The sequence below is a fragment of the Pongo abelii genome, chromosome 8 (genome assembly GCF_028885655.2).
Source record: "Pongo abelii isolate AG06213 chromosome 8, NHGRI_mPonAbe1-v2.0_pri, whole genome shotgun sequence".
NCBI classification, from domain to species: Eukaryota; Metazoa; Chordata; class Mammalia; order Primates; family Hominidae; genus Pongo; species Pongo abelii.
The window spans coordinates 61,263,561-61,282,182 of record NC_071993.2 but is presented as its reverse complement, the minus strand read 5'-3'; the positions used below and the strand labels follow the sequence as shown (position 1 = coordinate 61,282,182).

The 18,622-nt window shown below is 36.1% G+C and overlaps 1 protein-coding gene across 15 annotated transcripts in view; it reads left to right on the top strand.

The window, feature by feature from the left end:
* The window catches only part of NRG3 (neuregulin 3), a 1,113,017-nt gene extending 1,098,238 nt beyond the window's left edge, over positions 1-14,779 (top strand). For 5 of the 15 annotated variants that reach the window (XM_024254126.3, XM_024254124.3, XM_054522354.2 and 2 more), the window contains 2 exons: positions 237-407; positions 6,401-14,779. In XM_024254126.3, coding sequence (XP_024109894.3) covers positions 237-407; positions 6,401-6,908 — 679 coding nt within the window. In that variant the 3' untranslated portion in view covers positions 6,909-14,779. Of the gene's footprint in view, positions 1-233; positions 408-6,085; positions 6,158-6,400 lie in introns of all 15 variants that reach the window. The other 10 variants (XM_054522355.2, XM_054522350.2, XM_054522349.2 and 7 more) reach the window with 3 other exon arrangements.
* Positions 14,780-18,622: the final 3,843 nt, after the last annotated feature.

Genomic DNA, 18,622 nt, shown 5'->3' with positions numbered 1-18,622 from the left:
AAAGCCAGAAATCCAGGAACTTCCCTTTTTCTTAGTGTCTCCAAAGGTAAAATGGATTGGGCTATTCCTGATCTCATTCTACCACATATACTACATTCAGGGATAGCCCCTGGCCTAGAACTTTGAGAATTTGGGGTGCAGATTCAGTGTTTGCAAAGCTTGAGCAGCCACCTGTGAGGTTATTTCTATGATGTCTTTTGTTTGTTTGTTTGTCTGTTTTCATTCCACCCCAGCAGGAGTCTATCCTCTTGCTGCAGCCCAGGGCAAAGAAGTGGCATGCTCCATAGGAATGCCTTCAGAAGGACACCCCCATCACCCCGAAGTAGGCTAGGTGGAATTGTGGGACCAGCGTATCAGCAACTGGAAGAATCAAGGATCCCAGACCAGGATACGATACCTTGCCAAGGGTAGGTCTTAAAATAGCAGTGGAATTTAGGGAGGGTGTCTTTAATGCCATAGCTGTAAGTTAAGTTTTATGTTCTTTGGGGTTTTATTCATTGATTTATTCATTAACTGGCTACATATGCTTACTGCCATCTTTGTTCTACAAAAAGTAAACCAACTTTAAAGTATAGGTGTGATGGAAATAGGTATCAGGGAAACATTAGATTAGAAAGAAATATAACTAGGAAGAAAGTAAGCGTAGATCTCTAGGCAATATGTTATTAGATCATTTGCTAATACAGCTGGAAATTTGTCTTTGATTTAAAAAATCAAAGGAGGATTAAAGTGTTCCTTCATCTGCAGATTAGAAAAAGGACCTAATTCTCTGATAAGTATTGTGAACAATACACTAAACAATAACTCATGGCATACGTACAGTATCTGCTTCCCCTGAGCTTGAATGTAGAATTTGGGTCAATGTTGAGAGTGTAAAGTCAAAGTACAACTTACTGAACTCATATCTGCAAGTTACAGGTAGAAGGATGGGCTTTGGACACCATTGCTGCTGCTCTTTACAGTTCAAAAGGTGTCCCTTCCTCTGGTGGACACAGATCCGTAGAGGCCTCAAAGCATGGTGAGCTGAGTACAGGATGAATGTTAGCCATTATCCACGTAGTTGGCATAAACTGCCCAACTAAACATGCGATCCTCGCTTAAACTGACTGGAATTCAAATCCCATCTCTGCTCCTTTCTACTAGTGTGACTTTGATAATATTTTATGATGTGGTCTTAGATGCTCTTATCTATAAATTGAGAAAAATAGACCAGACGCACTGGCTCACACCCATAGTCCCAGCACTTTGGGAGGCTGAGGCATGCAGATCACTTGAGCTCAGGAGTTTGAGACCAGCCTGGGCAACATGGCAAAACCCCATCTCTAACAAAAATACAAAAAATTAGCTGGGCATTATAGTGTGTGCCTGTGGTCCCAGCTGCTTGGGAGGCTGAGGTGGCAGGATCCTTTGAGCTTCAGAGGTGGAGGCTATACTGAGTGCAGATGGTGCTACTGGACTCCAACCTGGGTGACAGAGTGAGACCCTATCTCAAAAAAGAAAAAAAAATACAAATAATTGAGTAAAAAATATCAACCCCCTGAAGATTGTTGGGCAGATTTTTAAAAATTATGTGTGTAAAGAGTTTGCAGTAGACACACAGTAAGCAGAGAAGTGGTACTGGTATTTATTGTCACAGTAATTGTTATAAAATTTTTCAGTAATTTCAAGTGCAATGCAATCAGGGTTTACTCTAGAAATTTCAGAAATCACTTCCCTCACTCAAGCCAGGTTCTTGTGGCTCTGTTTTTATCTCTCTGAAAGAGCCAAGCCAGGTTTCTATGCTGCTTTGGCCTGGATGATTTTTCCAGACTGTCTCTATCAGGCTAAAGATCAAAACAGGGGTTAGGTCTAGCACAGAGCCTCACGTTTCTCTTTTCATATGGGCATGGGATATATGGAGCAGTGTCCTGTCTAACAAAGCTCAGCAACAGATTTCTTAAGGAAAACTAGAAGATAGGAAATAAATGGCCGGTGGCTAGGTTTTATAATTTTGAAGCAATTCCAAATGGACTGTAAAAGGCATTTGGTACAGATTTAGGGTGACAGTTGCAAAGTAAACATAACAGCCAAGGGGTTCAAAATGTATAATGCGAGTCAAGAAGCAGTGTGCATTTCTCTTGGTCTTATCTGTGGAAAAGCAGGCTTGCATTTAACCCATAATTATAATTGATCATGTTTCATACTGCCTTTTCCATATAAATAACTAATGATGCCTCTTATTAATGAATATGACTATATACATATACATAAAATCCCTGGGATGAATGTTACAAGAACAAGTGAGGGAAAATCAACTTCAGAGATTTTGTGAGTGGACAAAAAACCCAGCCCATGCTGGCCTTTTTTTTCTATTGGGCACTGTTATGACCATCATTCCATATGTTCGAGTAGTAAGGGTGCTTGGAGCCTATGCCAGGCTCAAGCTTGAACCATGCACATATCATCAGGGGCTCAGAGATCTCATTACATGTTCAGGCAATGCTTTGCTTTTTTAACCTCCTGGGAGACTCACTTATTTCCTGCGTGATGGTGGTTTTGTTTTGGTTCAGTCACTATTGGGTTGGAATATTCTCTCCAGTTGCCTGGCCACAGGTATTTTCCCATGTGTGATATCCACCAGATGTTAATAAATGGTGACTCTAAGTATAAGTCACTGTATGCCAAGCACAATGAATCTCAGGGAGCAATCTCATGCTCAGTTCTTAAAGACAGCCATTTTCCACTCCCAGGGGACTGACTGTCTCTCTGGACTGGAAATGGGATTGGTAATAGAATTTCACAGCTAAAGGCCCACTTTAAATCTGGCCCCAGCCTGGAGGAGGGGGAAATGAATTTGCAAGAGCCATCAGCCATCTGCTGCTTGTTTACCAAGCAAGTGGGCACTGTCTATGACAGTTAGGCTTCCAATGTATGTGGCTTCTTGCCTTGGCAAGAACTTCAGCCCAGCTTGAACCTAACATCTATCTTATTGTAGCCTGGGGAAGGAGTGAGGTGGAGAGGAGATTCTTGAGGAAACTTTGTCATGACTGGAGCCCTGGTCAATGACAGCCGTGGTAATGGCTCACAGAATTTGAACTGTATCATGTCAGGAAAATCAAGCTAATGTATTCGTACGCCAGACAAAAAGAGATGGAATCACAAAAGTTAGATTCACACCTTAAAAGTAGATAAAATTCAAAATATATTGAATACCTACCACACCTAGCTAGCAACTTTATATACTTCTCTTCAGTTATTCTTTAGAAATATTATGGATAAGCACATTAAGGATATCAGAGTTTAAATGGCTAGCCCAATGTGACATACACAGTCCCATGTAAAAGAGCTGAGACTGAATACTGGCTTTTCTGACTAAATAAACCACGAAATCAACAAGGAATGTGAAGAAAATCACATTTATGGCTGATGATTTGTAAATGGAATATCTAATTTTATGGCTTCAGAGGGAAGCGTGGATGCCTTCAAAATAGTCTGTTCATTCATTTTCATGTGCCCTAGGAACTGAGATGGTTTGGAGTCGCCTAGAGAAAAACAAATTCCTTAGCCTGACTCATGAATGACTGGGAACCAAACCAAGTGACTAATAGTTGGAATCTTTCTTCTTTAAAAGAATGCTTCGACTCACATAGTTACAGACAAGATGCATTTGTAATTTCTTTGTTGAGGATGAGAGGAAGACTGGCCCAAAGTGCAATGACAAGCTCATGGACCGAACTTGTGGAAGCATCATTGGCCCTCAAGGGATACAGAACTTTGAATCCTCTGACTCAGAATCACATCTAGAAATTTAGCTCTCACTTAAACTTCTGCTGGAATACCAGTGGTGAGACACTCACAGCATCTCTGGGGGGAAGTGAGGCTTGCCACTGTGTCTCTGGTAGAACAGGGCAGAGACATTATTTCAATTAGTCCTCAGAAAAATTCCCCCTCCCTCTGAGCAATCAAGTTAGTGTTACTACCTGATTGTTTTAATTGATGGCAAAATTAAAGTGAGGCTGCCATTTGTCTGAGATTCCAGAGCATATAGCAATTTTGGGACTTGAAATCATGTCTAATTCAAAACAAAATCACAGTTAGGAAAGTTCTCATTGTTTACAGCTCATCTTCATGTCATGGTAACATTTTAAATTTCAGTTGTTGCCAGCCATGTGTTCAAAGCCTGACTTGGGAAGTGACACATAATAGTCCACTGCAATTCCTCTTTCTCATCTAAATCCTTTAGTCAGTCCTCTGGCATATGAGAAGAATCCTCAAAGTTTGGCGTGAATTGCCTTTGATTATGTCTTAGTCATGCCACATAGTTGACTTGTTGAATTTATATTCTCTAAGATATTTGCACCTTTATCCAACTGTTTACACCCAAGTGTAAGAATTTTTACCTGTCACCATCACATATCAACTTACCAGATTCTACCTGCTGGTATACCCTGATGATACTTGTGTGAAATGCTATCCTGGCTACATTTCTTGTCTCTGTTTCACTGGTGAACCTGACAGGAAGACTTTCTGTATTTTCATACATACAAATCATGCTAACAAGATGGTGCTGAGAGCGAAACAAAAGCCTGAAATTTGTTTCCTTACTTCTTGTTGAAATTGATTTATTGATTTGAACTTTTAGGCTCATATTTTTGCTCATATATTTTAGGCTCATATATTTTAGGCTCATATTTCTCATATAACACTAATGAGAATGGAGTAATATTCCCCAAGAATTTCCAAATATGTAGCTGTGCAGTTTGTATGAATAAAGATTACATATCCCCAAAAAGGTATTCTGGTTCCCCTTAGGATAGTCATTCATTAGCAACCTCTAACATTGACAGTAACAATTAGAATAAGGCAACTTGGGTTTAAATTCTCTTTGTGACACATACTAAAGATATAATTTTGGGAAAGTCATTTGAGTACCTCTTAGTCTATTTTACGCACCCATTAAATGATAATAATAAATAAACTACAAAGTTTTTTAAAAATAAAATGAGTTAATTGGAGGTGAAAGTGATTTTTACAAGCACTGTACAGATGTTAGCTGTTGTTATTAAGTCTGAAAATAGACATTAAGTAGGATATAAAGGGAGAGTTTACCTTGAAGATTTGTTTATGTATTCATGTGTTCACTCAGTTCAAGTGTATTGATTACCAACTCTGTATTAGGCACAATAAGAGAGGATGAGCCTACAAAGGCCTAAATCTCTTCCCTGTTTGTGTTCACTGTCTGGTGGAAAGACCTCTAATTTGCTCCCATCATGTCCTTACAATAAGGATTTGTATTTAGTGTGCAACACACTGCATTGCAATTATTATCTACATGTATAAACATGATTTTCATTTACATAATAATGGCAGTTGAGGAAATGAGATTTATTGTGTGGAAGGTTGATATGTTTAAATTGTGTCAAAATTTGAATGTTTAATGTTTGAATTAGGGACAAATAACTAAGAAATAGAATAAAACACTACTGTTCAAGTTCCAAAACCCCATTTCTGTAAATCTGCTATGTACCTGTCCCATTTTCTGTCATGGAACAGCACAGAGGAGACAGATTTACTAGCCCAGAACAGGCAAGAAGGGAGCTTAGAAGATTCTGCTATATTAAAATGACTTGCAATGGCACATTGGCATTCTCGACAAGCCCTTGCCATGGACCAAAGAACTACCTTACTTGGTTTCTTGGTTACTTGGTTGTAAGGAAAGATGCTAGATAGGTAGAAGCCCTATGGAACCCACTTCATATTCATCCCCAGGCAGGTAGAGGAATTGTTAGCCTCCCATTCCCATCTGCTGGCTCAGCAATCTGGCAGTGAGGTGGTTCCTTTAGAGCACAGTGGCTGTGGAAATTGGATTTGGATTCTCTAAAATCAGTGTGAAGCAGAAAAACTCGTGATTGTAGTACCTGGATGCTTAATATTGGGCTTCTTGATTGGCTTCGACTAGGGTGGCCACAACAAGTCTGCTGGACTAACCCAGGGCTGAGAGGGTGGTCGAGTTGATGGAGTGGACTAATGCCATTATGGGTGTCCTGTTTGTCACAATGGAAAGGCCACACTTACCTGCTCAATCCCCATTTACTTTGTATTCTAGGATAGAGGTCAGGAAGACTATATCCCACCTGCCTATACAGCTGTGGTGTGTTGAAAGACCCCTGGACTTAAAGTAAGAAGATCTGGGTTTGAGTCTCAGTCTGTCACTTATTTTCTGTGTGACCTTGGGCAAGTCACTTCACCTATCTGAGCTTCAGTTTACTTCTCTGTTTAACTGGGAACTTATTATCCGTCTCATGGGGTTGCTGTGAGAATTCAGTGAGATGGTGCATGTGAAAAGTGCTTTGTGGATTGAGTATTGCTCTAACAAAGCCCAGTAGAAAGCAGAAGGAGTAACACTGTGTTTCTTTTTCAGGTATTCATCCAATGGTTTAAAAACCCAACGAAATACATCAATAAATATGCAACTGCCTTCAAGAGAGACAAACCCCTATTTTAATTGCTTGGAGCAAAAGGACCTGGTGGGCTATTCATCCACAAGGGCCAGTTCTGTGCCCATCATCCCTTCAGTGGGTTTAGAGGAAACCTGCCTGCAAATGCCAGGGATTTCTGAAGTCAAAAGCATCAAATGGTGCAAAAACTCCTATTCAGCTGACGTTGTCAATGTGAGTATTCCAGTCAGCGATTGTCTTATAGCAGAACAACAAGAAGTGAAAATATTGCTAGAAACTGTCCAGGAGCAGATCCGAATTCTGACTGATGCCAGACGGTCAGAAGACTATGAACTGGCCAGCGTAGAAACTGAGGACAGTGCAAGCGAAAACACAGCCTTTCTCCCCCTGAGTCCCACCGCCAAATCAGAACGAGAGGCGCAATTTGTCTTAAGAAATGAAATACAAAGAGACTCTGCATTGACCAAGTGACTTGAGATGTAGGAATCTGTGCATTCTATGCTTTGCTCAACAGGAAAGAGAGGAAATCAAATACAAATTATTTATATGCATTAATTTAAGAGCATCTACTTAGAAGAAACCAAATAGTCTATCACCCTCATATCATAGTGTTTTTTAACAAAATATTTTTTTAAGGGAAAGAAATGTTTCAGGAGGGATAAAGCTTACCATTAAAGCTTTTGGGTAGAATTCTGAATCCAATTTCAGTTAGTCCCAACACTGTCCTCTTTGGCTCTTAGAAGATGTGGGCAATTCAGACCCTTGGCCCCACATTGCCAGTGTCTCATTAAAAAACACTGGCAGTTACCTGGTTTCAAAAAGAGGAGAGCTGCATCCCGCAGGTGGATGCACCAGTGAGCAGGTGGCCCTTGCCATTTGGCTTGCCAGTCCCAAGCCCTAAATTTCAATTTACCCAATAGCCTCATCACAGGTTATGTCATGTCAACAAATGTAGTGTTTTCTATTTGATTTTTGGAGAATGCCACAAAAGACTCTGCAATGGGAAGGAGGACAGGAGATAGAAGGAGAAAACAGGAGCAGTCTTAACTACTCTTGTGTGCCACCTTCCTCTGAGATTTGAATGCACAGATCTCAGCTGGAGGTATGAAATTATTACAGAAAAAGAGACAAAAAAATCACTATATCGTGTCACTAAAATCATGCTAATAGAAATGTTTTTCCTTGAGATTGTTTAGAGGCTCTGGAGGAGCGTTTCTCAGTTTTTGTGTGCCTGTGTGCACATGTGTGTGCGAGCGTGTGTGTGTGTGGACTTGCTCACGCGGGCACATATGCTGTAAGCACATGTGTTCATTGTGCGTATGTGTATGCACGTGTGCGTGTATTACGCTTGATAAAATTTGTTCTGAAACATCAGGGAATCTAATATTCAGAAAAAGTATTTCCCTCTTAGATCTGTTCACTTTAAATTTTTCCATTAAGTATAAAGTTCAGTTAGTTCTTAAATCAAGGTCACTTGCATGGTGGGGTCGTATAAAACTCTTGACACTGTCTAGACCATTTTCTGATGTGAATACTTTTGAGAGGATCAACTATTGGCTCATTAATGATATCAGTATCATAAGGTGAGTTCATTGAGGATGTGTGTTTATTTTGAATCATGCCTACTTAAATTATTAACACAAGACAATTAACAAATTGACAGTTACCATTTGCTTTCTCATCATCCTCATTACTATTTATTTTATAGCAAGTCTACTACGTGTGGACCAAGGCTTCGGCTTCTGTGGTTAGTATGGGAAGAATAAATTGTTGAAATAAAAATACCCAGACTATTCAGTTCACAAGAAGCCCCCCAAAAGAACAGTAAATTGTGTTGTATGTTCATTTGGAATAAAGCAATATTTTTACCACTGCTAAGGTGAACTGAAACCTCTCCTGAAGATTTGTCTGTTTATTTACCCTCACTTTCATGGGACATATGAGGAAATTAGTGTTCACATACCCAGTCTTTTTCCAATTATTGGTGGTGTTGAGTTGTTATGTTTACACTGTTTTAAATAAAAAGGCACCGTATTTGAAAGCATAAAAGATTTCTTTTACTGCAGTTTTGGAAAACCTTGGTTAAAATCTCTTTGTGGAAGACACATTCCATGGAAAAGGAATGTAACTGTTTCTGAGTCAAGCAGTAAATATATACAATTCTTATTTCAGGTTAAGTTGTTTCTGTTGAAAATACATTGCAAATTGCTCTTTGGGAATATCAGTTATTAGTAGACATATTGTCATCCAGAAAAAAGAAAGAGCACTATGTATTTATCAGAACTACTTAATAGAAATTCAAAGTCTCAGATGTTGAAACACTGGTAAAAATGCACTTTACATTTAACAAAAGGTTGTGTGATATTTATTATTTGTTCTGTTACAGTTCCATTGTTTTGAATATGGAGGTAATATTGGTAGAATTTCAAAAGATTATTATAAATTTGTAATGTCTAGATCATCTAAGTTCTCATTTAAAAATATTATATCTGTAGGAACATCTTAGAAAATGGTCTTAAAAACTAACGGAGCTATAAAAACCCAATAAGTTGAGCATCCAATATGTCATTGTGTTGAAATTTTTCACAATTATCAAACGACTGGAAGGCCTCACAACTTTGTTGAAGTCAACCTTGTTTTTGCTTTTGTTTTTTTTAACTAAAATGTTATACTTGCTTATCTGGAAGATTGGTTCTGAATTTACCATTAAGAAGTTATATGCTGTGTGACTCACTGCAGTTATTCTAACATATTGTCTACAGTGAAAACAGTAAGATTGTCAATGAAACTTATGTCTTGGTCCAACCCCTTTTAAAAAATATGAAAAACTGTGTTATGTGATTATAACCCCACCCCCCCATGTATTCTAAAAAAGCATTAATAATCTGGCAAATCCACTGGCAGTCTGATATAAAGTGTAGAGATACAATTACTCCCTTAATTAGTAGTCAAGATAAAACCCTCCATAAGTAATCTATATTAATGGTTACTTTTTAGTGGTCATTTGTCTCCTTTAGGAATGTGATGCTTTCCTATGAAAAGTATTCAAGCTCAAAATTTACATCATTGGGCACCAGCTGACAAGTGCTGATGGCATCGGTACTTTCAAAGGGAAGCTAACATGGAAAACACCTGGAGCCATCAGTACTTGATCCTTCAAGCTCATGTGCTTATTTCAACAAAACACATTTGATTTTGCTTCATTTTCCTTGTCTTTATTATGCGAATATATATTTGGAAACTTGTAATTAAATACGGTCCATATTCATTATTTACTGGCGAATGGATGGTACCTGCTATTTTTTTACTTCGACTCATTTTCTGATATGCCTTTTTGTTTTGTAAAGCATATGTTATTCTAATTTGCCTGTGACTACTGTGGGATGCCATTCAAAATATATGAGCAATCCTATAATGACGAGAAATAGTAGAAATGATTTTGGAAAATTAGCATCAAAATTTTACTCCTAAATTTCCTATGTGTATTAAATGCTCTGTGTTTTACACTCTAGCCCAATATCTCCCTTGCTATAGGTTAAAAACTAAATATTTGTAAATTTATCACACCTCCAATGATTTACATCATTTCTAAGTAGCAATAGCAAAGTTGTCTGGAGGAGGAAGAGTGTTGTATATAGGACTTCACAAGTTAACCTGTATTGATCATATTAACAAATCAGACCTACTAAAAAAGAGAACAGAAGAGCCAAGCAGACTTCAAGAGAGTGCCCATTGGCTTCTGGATTGAATGACAGCTACAATTTGAGTGAGGCCTCGGGTGCCCATGGCTAAGGCTTATGGGTAACCAGATCTCTACCAGAATATGTCTGATGGATGCCACAGTCATGCACACCAATCCTGCAGTATGGTGCTATAGGGAGCACTGACTTCCTAAGTCTGTGTGTTGGGGCAGAGGGAATAGTGGTCCCTTTGATTCCAGCCCCATAAACCAGAAAATACTGCACTGAAACAAGGGCTGTGAAACATTCCTCGAATAAGTATATAGCCAACCTAGGAACGCAGTAGGAGGGGTGGGATTTTTATTTGATCTTTTGGTATCTGGGAGACATTTTATATATAAAGAATACTTTTTTATTATTATTCAAATGTATAGATTCGGTGTTTTCAATGGATAGCATGTCTATACTATGTGTTTGTACTCTTGTCTTCAGAAATTCAGTCCTCATCTAGGCAAAACCAGCACAAGGTTTCAAGGCTGTTCTCAGTTTTAAATGCATCCCAATATGCCCTGGGAAATGAAGCCTTTAAATGAGCTTTATCTCTTCCTAGTTTATTATTTCTTTCCCTTTTAAAGAAATAGTGAGGGTAAAAGATGAAATTCACTCCTTTAGAGCCACAACATTCTCTTATAATCTGTTTCCTACTGTAACCACACATACACTTGCACACACACATACCCACATAAATTTATATTAAATTTGTGAGTTGAATATCTTAGTACTTTTACTTCTGTTTAATTTGACAAACATCAAAGTGATTGCCTCATGGAATGCCAATGAAATCAAAGCATTTAGAGACAAGCCAATTTGGCAACATTTTGATCATATAGGCATTTTTCAGTTCCTTCTTTTTTTTAATGCAAGCAGAAGTAATCTTGGGTTAGAAAATTCACAAGATCCTAGAATAACATCTCTGCTAGATTATCTCTTAGAAATGGACATCTAAAATGAGTGTAAATGATTGTTGTCTTTGTAGTGTATAATGTTCTCAAATTTTTTTTTAATAAATTTAAGCATAGCTTCTCCCAGAGGTGCCTAAACAGGTGCCTTTGCTTCTGGTACCCACTAAACTTCGATAAGGACAGAGTGTGTGTGTTGGGGGGAAAGGGGATGCTGAGGGCTAATGCTGCATATTCCAGTGAAGATAATAGCAGGGGTAACCAGATGTAATCTTGATAAAAATAGAGAACAGGTTTCTAGTACTTTTATAATTTTTTGTCATGAATACCTGTATTGATTGCACGTGTACTGTTGACTATGAAAGAATTAATTGTGGGATAGCAAACAATCTCTCATTGTTGGAAATGAATTAGAAAATATTTTCTATTGAAAGTTGTCTTTGTGAAAACTTATACCTTATCTACACATAAGACTAGTTTCATGACCTCATCTGTCAAATAAGGTGGATGACCATTTATCTCTGATTTCTCTTCCAAATTGATGGCTTGTTTTCCAGTCCTTCTAACCCAGACTTTATCTGGTCACCTGTCATTCTTTCCACTTGAACACAAGTCTTTACAAAATTGATGGCTGTAAGTCTATCTCACTAAGGCTCAAAAATAGTCAGAACCTGTATATCTATCAATGGATAATATTTACATTTATAATATCACATTTAATTTCCATAGAGAAAAATACAGGATTGTTTTTGTGGTTGTTCTTAATGTAAATTTACCTCAGACAGGTAATAAAAACAAGGGATGGACAAGAAAATACCCACTTCCAAAGCTTGAAAACAAAGGTCAAAATTTGCCCTAGAATTTTTTAAGAAAATGTGATGAATTATCAAAGACAGAACAAGGGGCTCTCTAGAGAAGGCATGAGACCTTGAAGATGTCCTTCTCTTACAGAGGCAGTGGACACACCCTCATTGGATATTCATACATACAAAATACTTATTGATATTCTCAATTATTTGCATGTCAAACTTAATATAAACTCTCTTACCAATACTGAATAAATTATCTGAAAATACTTTCACATCATGGTTTAAAATAAATCTATCTTTGGGAGCAGGATAGACAAAAACATGCAGGGTTTACTTGCATATTTACTTTTGATTGTAATTGCTGTTTTTGACAAATTAATATTTATATGCTCTTACAACAGCATCCTGACTAGCACTAATTATTCCATATATAATGTGTCTTGGTCAAGATCCCAAAGTCTGAATTCCTTAGCCTTCAATAAAACAATATGAAATGTTAAAATACTTGACCCAAAGACAGTAAATTGAAGTTAACATTTTAAAAATTATAAGAAGTCAATATAGTAGTTTACCAAGTTGATTTAGAAAAAAAATGCAGTTTTTACTTGTTTTTGATGTATTTAGAGGTCTGATGAACCCTTAACACAACCTTGTTATACACCAGACCGGTGCTTTCCTGTCTGAAATAAATTTAAATTTAAGGGCTCTACAAATCACACACACACAGGGCATACAGCACACATGGTGTGTTGAAACTCGATGACATAGATGACCTTGGATTCAGATATTTTTCATAGAAAGTCTACGCATGCAGCAAGAAAGTATAGTGGTTACTGTTGAAGGCTTATTCTTCACAGCCTGCTTTTGATTCTTGTCTTTATTAATAAAAGTCTGGAGAATAGATAACACATTTATTGAAACTGATACAAATACAACATGACAACTCACCTTAAACATTACTACACACTTCCAGTGGCCACTGTGTATATTTTAAGAGCGCTAGAGAGAAATGCTGTGGCTGTCTCTCTCTTTTTTTTTTCTGAGACGGAGTCTTGCTCTGTCGCCCAGGCTGGAGTGCAGCGGCGCCACCTTGGCTCACTGCAAGCTCCGCCTCCCGGGTTCACGCCATTCTCCTGCCTCAACCTCCCGAGTAGCTGGGATGCTGTGGCTCTCTCTTATTTTTTTAAGCATGCAATTGTACACACTAAATCAAAATGAGTTCCCTAGTTCTTAATCATTAACAGATTTTATTAATCCATTTGGCCATGTTTTAAATAAAGAATATAAATCACACACAGAATACATGAAAAATGGTAACCAGAATATTTCCAATTGTTATTTTAAAAACAATTTCTAGGAAACAATATCTCATGCCTCTGATAACAAATTTGTTTAAAAGAGTGTACACGTAGCTCTATTTTCTTCAAACAACCATTTCAAAATGGCATCTCCTGCACTGAGAGAATATGAAGGCTATGGAAAATATACTGGACGTATGGCCCTCAACAACTTTGTAGAGTTTACTTCTACTACGGCTGCATTTTGTTTGTGGGGAGATATATCATAATCCTTATTAAAAATTAAGATGTGAATGTAATCATCGATTTGCATGTTTACTTTGTCAAGTAAGCTTTTATCTGTGGAGGGAATCCTTGGCCACTATTTCCCAATTTTCTCTCAATAGCCTTTGCCAAAGCTGGACGGTCAGCTTAGGTTGTATTCTTACTGCAATCACCTCTTATCTCATTTCCTCTTTACTAAACAGGGAACTTTCAGCTAAAATAAGAAGCTAATGTGATTTTGTAGAGAAAGATAGCTTTGTTCATTTGAGTTGTGTTAGTAGAGGGATAAATTAGGAACATTTCAAATGTAGATGATAATAAGGTTCATGACTTTAGCCACTGTCTTCTCATATACAGACATAACCCTAGGGCCTGTAAATTTTCCTTATGTTGCAAACAGACTTTTTAACCTTAGAATTGTTTCCTACAACAATATTTTCCATTTTATAAGAGAAAGACAAAATCGTCCATTTAGTAAAAGAAAAAATCAACAAATAAAAACCCCATAATCATAATTTAAACGATGAATAAAAAATAAACCAATAACAATGTGTGTAAGGGCTTCAAATTAAACATTAAAAATTAAATATAGTCTAAAAATATTGTAAGGAAATATGAGCCAAATGTTTTGCACAATAAAGTCTGTTTTTTAAAAATATCTCTTCCCTGTAACTACACTCTTCTTTCTATATGGATATTTTATTTTTCAAAGAATTGTCTACTGGGAATTAAGTATGTGTGTTGAACTCTAACATTTAAATATACTAAATGTCCACTTTTTCATACCTTCAAATTTAACACAAAATTTCTGAAAATCTCAGTTTAAGTTGGAAAAAAAATACAAATCTGTAAAAAGAAATCATTAACTTTTATCCTGTCCTTATTTTCTCACTGACAACTTTCACTGAAGGCTCCCATCTTTTAAGCTAAACATAGGAGCATGTCTGAATCAAATATAAGGGCAGATGTAAATATATTTTGAAAATTAAAATGTGTAACACAGACACAAGTAGTTGCAATTTTTCTTGGGTCCAAATGACCTAAATAGCTGAAAAGCTTGCAACAAAGTTTGAGAAATGGGTCATCCCTTTGTCAAAAAAAAAAAAAAGAAGGTTATCCAGCAGATTTCAGCTTAAAAAAAAAGATGAAATGAATAAGCACTACTGGGAGCCCTTTCTCCAGGCAAAAAGAAGAGACAAGAAACTGATCGTATAAACATTTCCATAATATGTAAAGTCAATTAAAGATTTTCTTTTCACCCTTTTTAAATCTTATTTAAAAATTGTCACTGAAAGTGTGAAAAAAGTCAACCATTAATTCACCATGCTAAAATCTTAGTAACTTGTATCTTTGTATATTTTTTCTCATTTTCCACATATGGGCATATTTTTACAAAATTACTTTCCCACTGTGTTGTATTATAATTTAAAACATTATATATCATATTGTCCTATGGCAATACATTGTCTTTATAAACATTTTATTTAAAGACTGCATAAATTCCAGTTTGCTTTTATATTATGACTTATGTAGACATTCTATTATTATTTGACACAAATTCACCCAATTTATTTACTATGATAACTAACCCCACAATTAGTACTACAACACACATTACTTTTTTCTGGAAAGAAACTGCAGATCTATAAACACATTTCATAAGATCTGTAAAGACCTGAAATTGTAATTCTTGTGTATAGGTTAGTGAATGCATTTTCTTTTTTGAGAAGTGGAAAGGTCTATAACTAAAAATTACATAAAGTTTAGAAAAAATAGGTGAGCCTCAATGGTTAAGATTATTTTCTTTAAGTAATTTCCTGGTCATACTTTGCAAGAAGTGGTGCAGCTGCATCAAAAAGTATGACCATTTTGGAAATTCATTTTAGATATTACTCAATTGTCTTCTGGAAGTGGCTAATATATACAGTTTTAACATTCATCGAGCCTTTTGTTTATTTTGTATTTTCTTTGCTTAACAATATAACAAATTGTGGTTAAAATGCAATTGATTTGGAATAGTCAGAAATGCATTACTTTAATAAAGCTTAATTTTATTTTTTAATTAAAAATATTACATGTTTACACGTAAGATATATGAGAAGAAACATTTTAGAATGACCAAAATATAATCACCATTAATATTTGAGCACATTCCCTTCCAATATTTTTTATTGAATATATACTTGCTATGTGTGTCTTACAAAATTGGAGTCATCTAGTATTTAAAATATTTTATCCCACTTTATTAACTTTATGTACAGTCTGATTATTTTCTTCACTAGTAAAGTATCTTTATACATATGCTTAATGGCTATACAAGCCATTATATGCGTACATTAAATGCATAAGCACATTCATATTTCAAAGTGTTCTCTAAACATTGATCCTATAATATATTATTAAACTGATTTTAAATGTTTACTACCTTTGACTTACGTCAGTATTTAATAATATATGCACACACATATGCATTAATATTTTCTGGGCATAAACATATTTTCATGTATAGATAAACAAAGATATTTGGTTCTCCCACAGTGTTAATTTTGTTTTTAAGCATCTTCCTTGATGGATTTTGATCACCAATATTATAATATTTTGTTAAGATAAACAGACAGCTGTACTTTTTAAAAATCCCTGGAGAAGCCACTGCATCGCTGACTAAATTTATACCTTCTAATTCATACTGTAAGAAGAAGGAAGAGGAGGAAGAGGAGAGGAGAAGAGGGGAAGAAGGCTTTTTAAATGCCATCAATCTTGGAATAAGGAAGAAGTGACATTATTATACAGGAAAACCATTTGAAAGAACTGTGAATATGCATGGCATTAGATGTTTTACATACATTAACTTAGTCATCATAATAACTCTATAAAGTATGTATTCACATTATCCCCTTTTAAAGATAAGAAAACTAAAGTACAGAGGCTTTGAAAAGCATGCCTAAGCTTATACAGATAAAAAAAATTGTAAGGGACTGCATTTCAACCCAGAATCCCTGTAGCCTTCCTTTATATTTTCTCATCGTTATTATTTTTTCTTTTAAATTTCTGATAGTGATCCTTTAAATGTTCAAGACAGGTTAGAATCCTCAGGACTAAGCGAGGATGATTCTGACCCTAGTTCAACAATCCCATAGATTGGCTAGAATGAGGGCAGACCACAGAAATAATAGATGGAAACGGATGCACGCAATTATGTGACTTATTGGAAATTCTGACATACAAAATAGAGCAATCAGAAATTTAACAACATTGCTATTCCTTGTCCCAAATGTGACAGGCAGCAGTGCCAGAAAGAAAGCCAGAAGAGCCATATCCATGGCAGTCACTATTGCTTCCATCATGGGAAGAATGACAATAAAATGGCAATCCTCAGGTCACCTGCTTCAGCCCCCTAAGAACCAATACCGTGGGTGGCTCCACTTCCCTGCTCATTCACTTCAAGGTGCCAAGTCACTGAAATACTATTATAAATTTATACTAGTCATCCCTCAAGCCTATGATCAGAATAAAGGAATTTGTGTGCAAGAATGTGGTCAATAGAAGAAATAAAGAAAATTCATTTGACCTCTTCCACAACCACCATTTTTAGACACAAGCCCTGGAGAAATCTCTGCACAGACAAGGCAGAAAGATCATAAAATATCTCAGCGGGAACACTGTGAAGCCATTCGTAGGCATAAACAAGGCCAAACATATCACTTTGAATATAAAGAGGTAATGACTCCTTTCAAAAAGAGATTTGCTGTAGTGTTCCACCTTAGAAATTATCTCCTCTTCCACTAAAATATAAGAAAGTATGTACTCAAAAATGAGACAAAAGGCTAAGGTCAGTGGGTGACAGTAAAAAAGAGAACATATAAGGAAGAAAGTTAACAATTTTTTTTAAAAAAAAAGAAGTAACAAAGCAGAAATGAAATTTGAAAGAATTAGTAAAAAGGAAAATTGTCCACGTAATACCATGCCCCAGTAGAATGGAAGTTAAGAAACAGGAAGCTGTCTAATTTTCTACTCTTCTTCCCTATTGTTGTTATATAATATTTGTCTCAAAATTTTAAAATAATAAAAGATAACTGAAAAATGTTAACTTATAACAAACAAAAATAATTCAGCTCTACTAAATAACAAATGTCAAAGGGAAATAAAAGTTTCAGTTAAAGTAAATTTGGAAAATAAAAAGGAAGACAAAAAATATTTAAAACCAGCCCAAGTGATACTGAGTGGCATTCTCAGAGTCTTAAACAATTAGACAGAAACTCAAATATGGGAATACAGGGCTGAATTATTTTGGGCACTAAGGCACCATGGTTCTGAGGGAATAGAGTAAGGAAAGCAAGGATGAAGAAATCTCAGAATTCAACATTTAGGCAGGAAAGGGGTGGGGAGACTTTGGTGCTTCTAGAAGATACCATCAATAGTGCTATTAAAAAGGACAACTCTCCCCTCAGCAGCTGAATACCATCTAGCCTCACCTACCTTAAATGTGCTCAGAACACTTACATTAGCCTATGGTTGGGCAAACTCGTGCAACACAAACCCTATTTTATAATAAAGTGTTGAATGTCTCATGTAATTTATTACATACTGTATGGAAAGTGAAAAACCTAACGGCCATATGGGTACTAAAAGTATGATTTCTACTGAGTGCATACTGCTTTCGCACCATTATAAAGTCGTGAAATCCTAAACTGAACCATTGTATATCGAGGACCGTATATCAATATGTTAAGTATATATTATATGATTAATAATATATGTTTTATATATACATTATATATCACATATAATTATAACACAATGTAATATATAATTAATATATATACACACACTTAAATATACACATACATACATAGGAGTTAACAAATTATATTCTTTCTCTCCAAATTTTGACTTAGGCCCAAAGGTTGGGAAAAATAGAGTTGGTACTTTTTGCCTCCACTTCCTAGAGCAAGCTTTAAGTTTCCTCAGAGAGACATGCTGAATGTTGTTAAAACTGTTTCTGCCAGCATTAGCACTTACACACTATAAAAATGTCAGCTTTGAAAGGGGAGCTAGTTACTTTTGAGAGAATTGTCAAAACTCTATGTTGTCCTTTTTTTCTTTTTCTTTCTTTCTTTCTTTTTTTTTTTTTTTTTTTTTTGAGATGGAGTCTCATGTCACCTAGGCTGGAGTGGG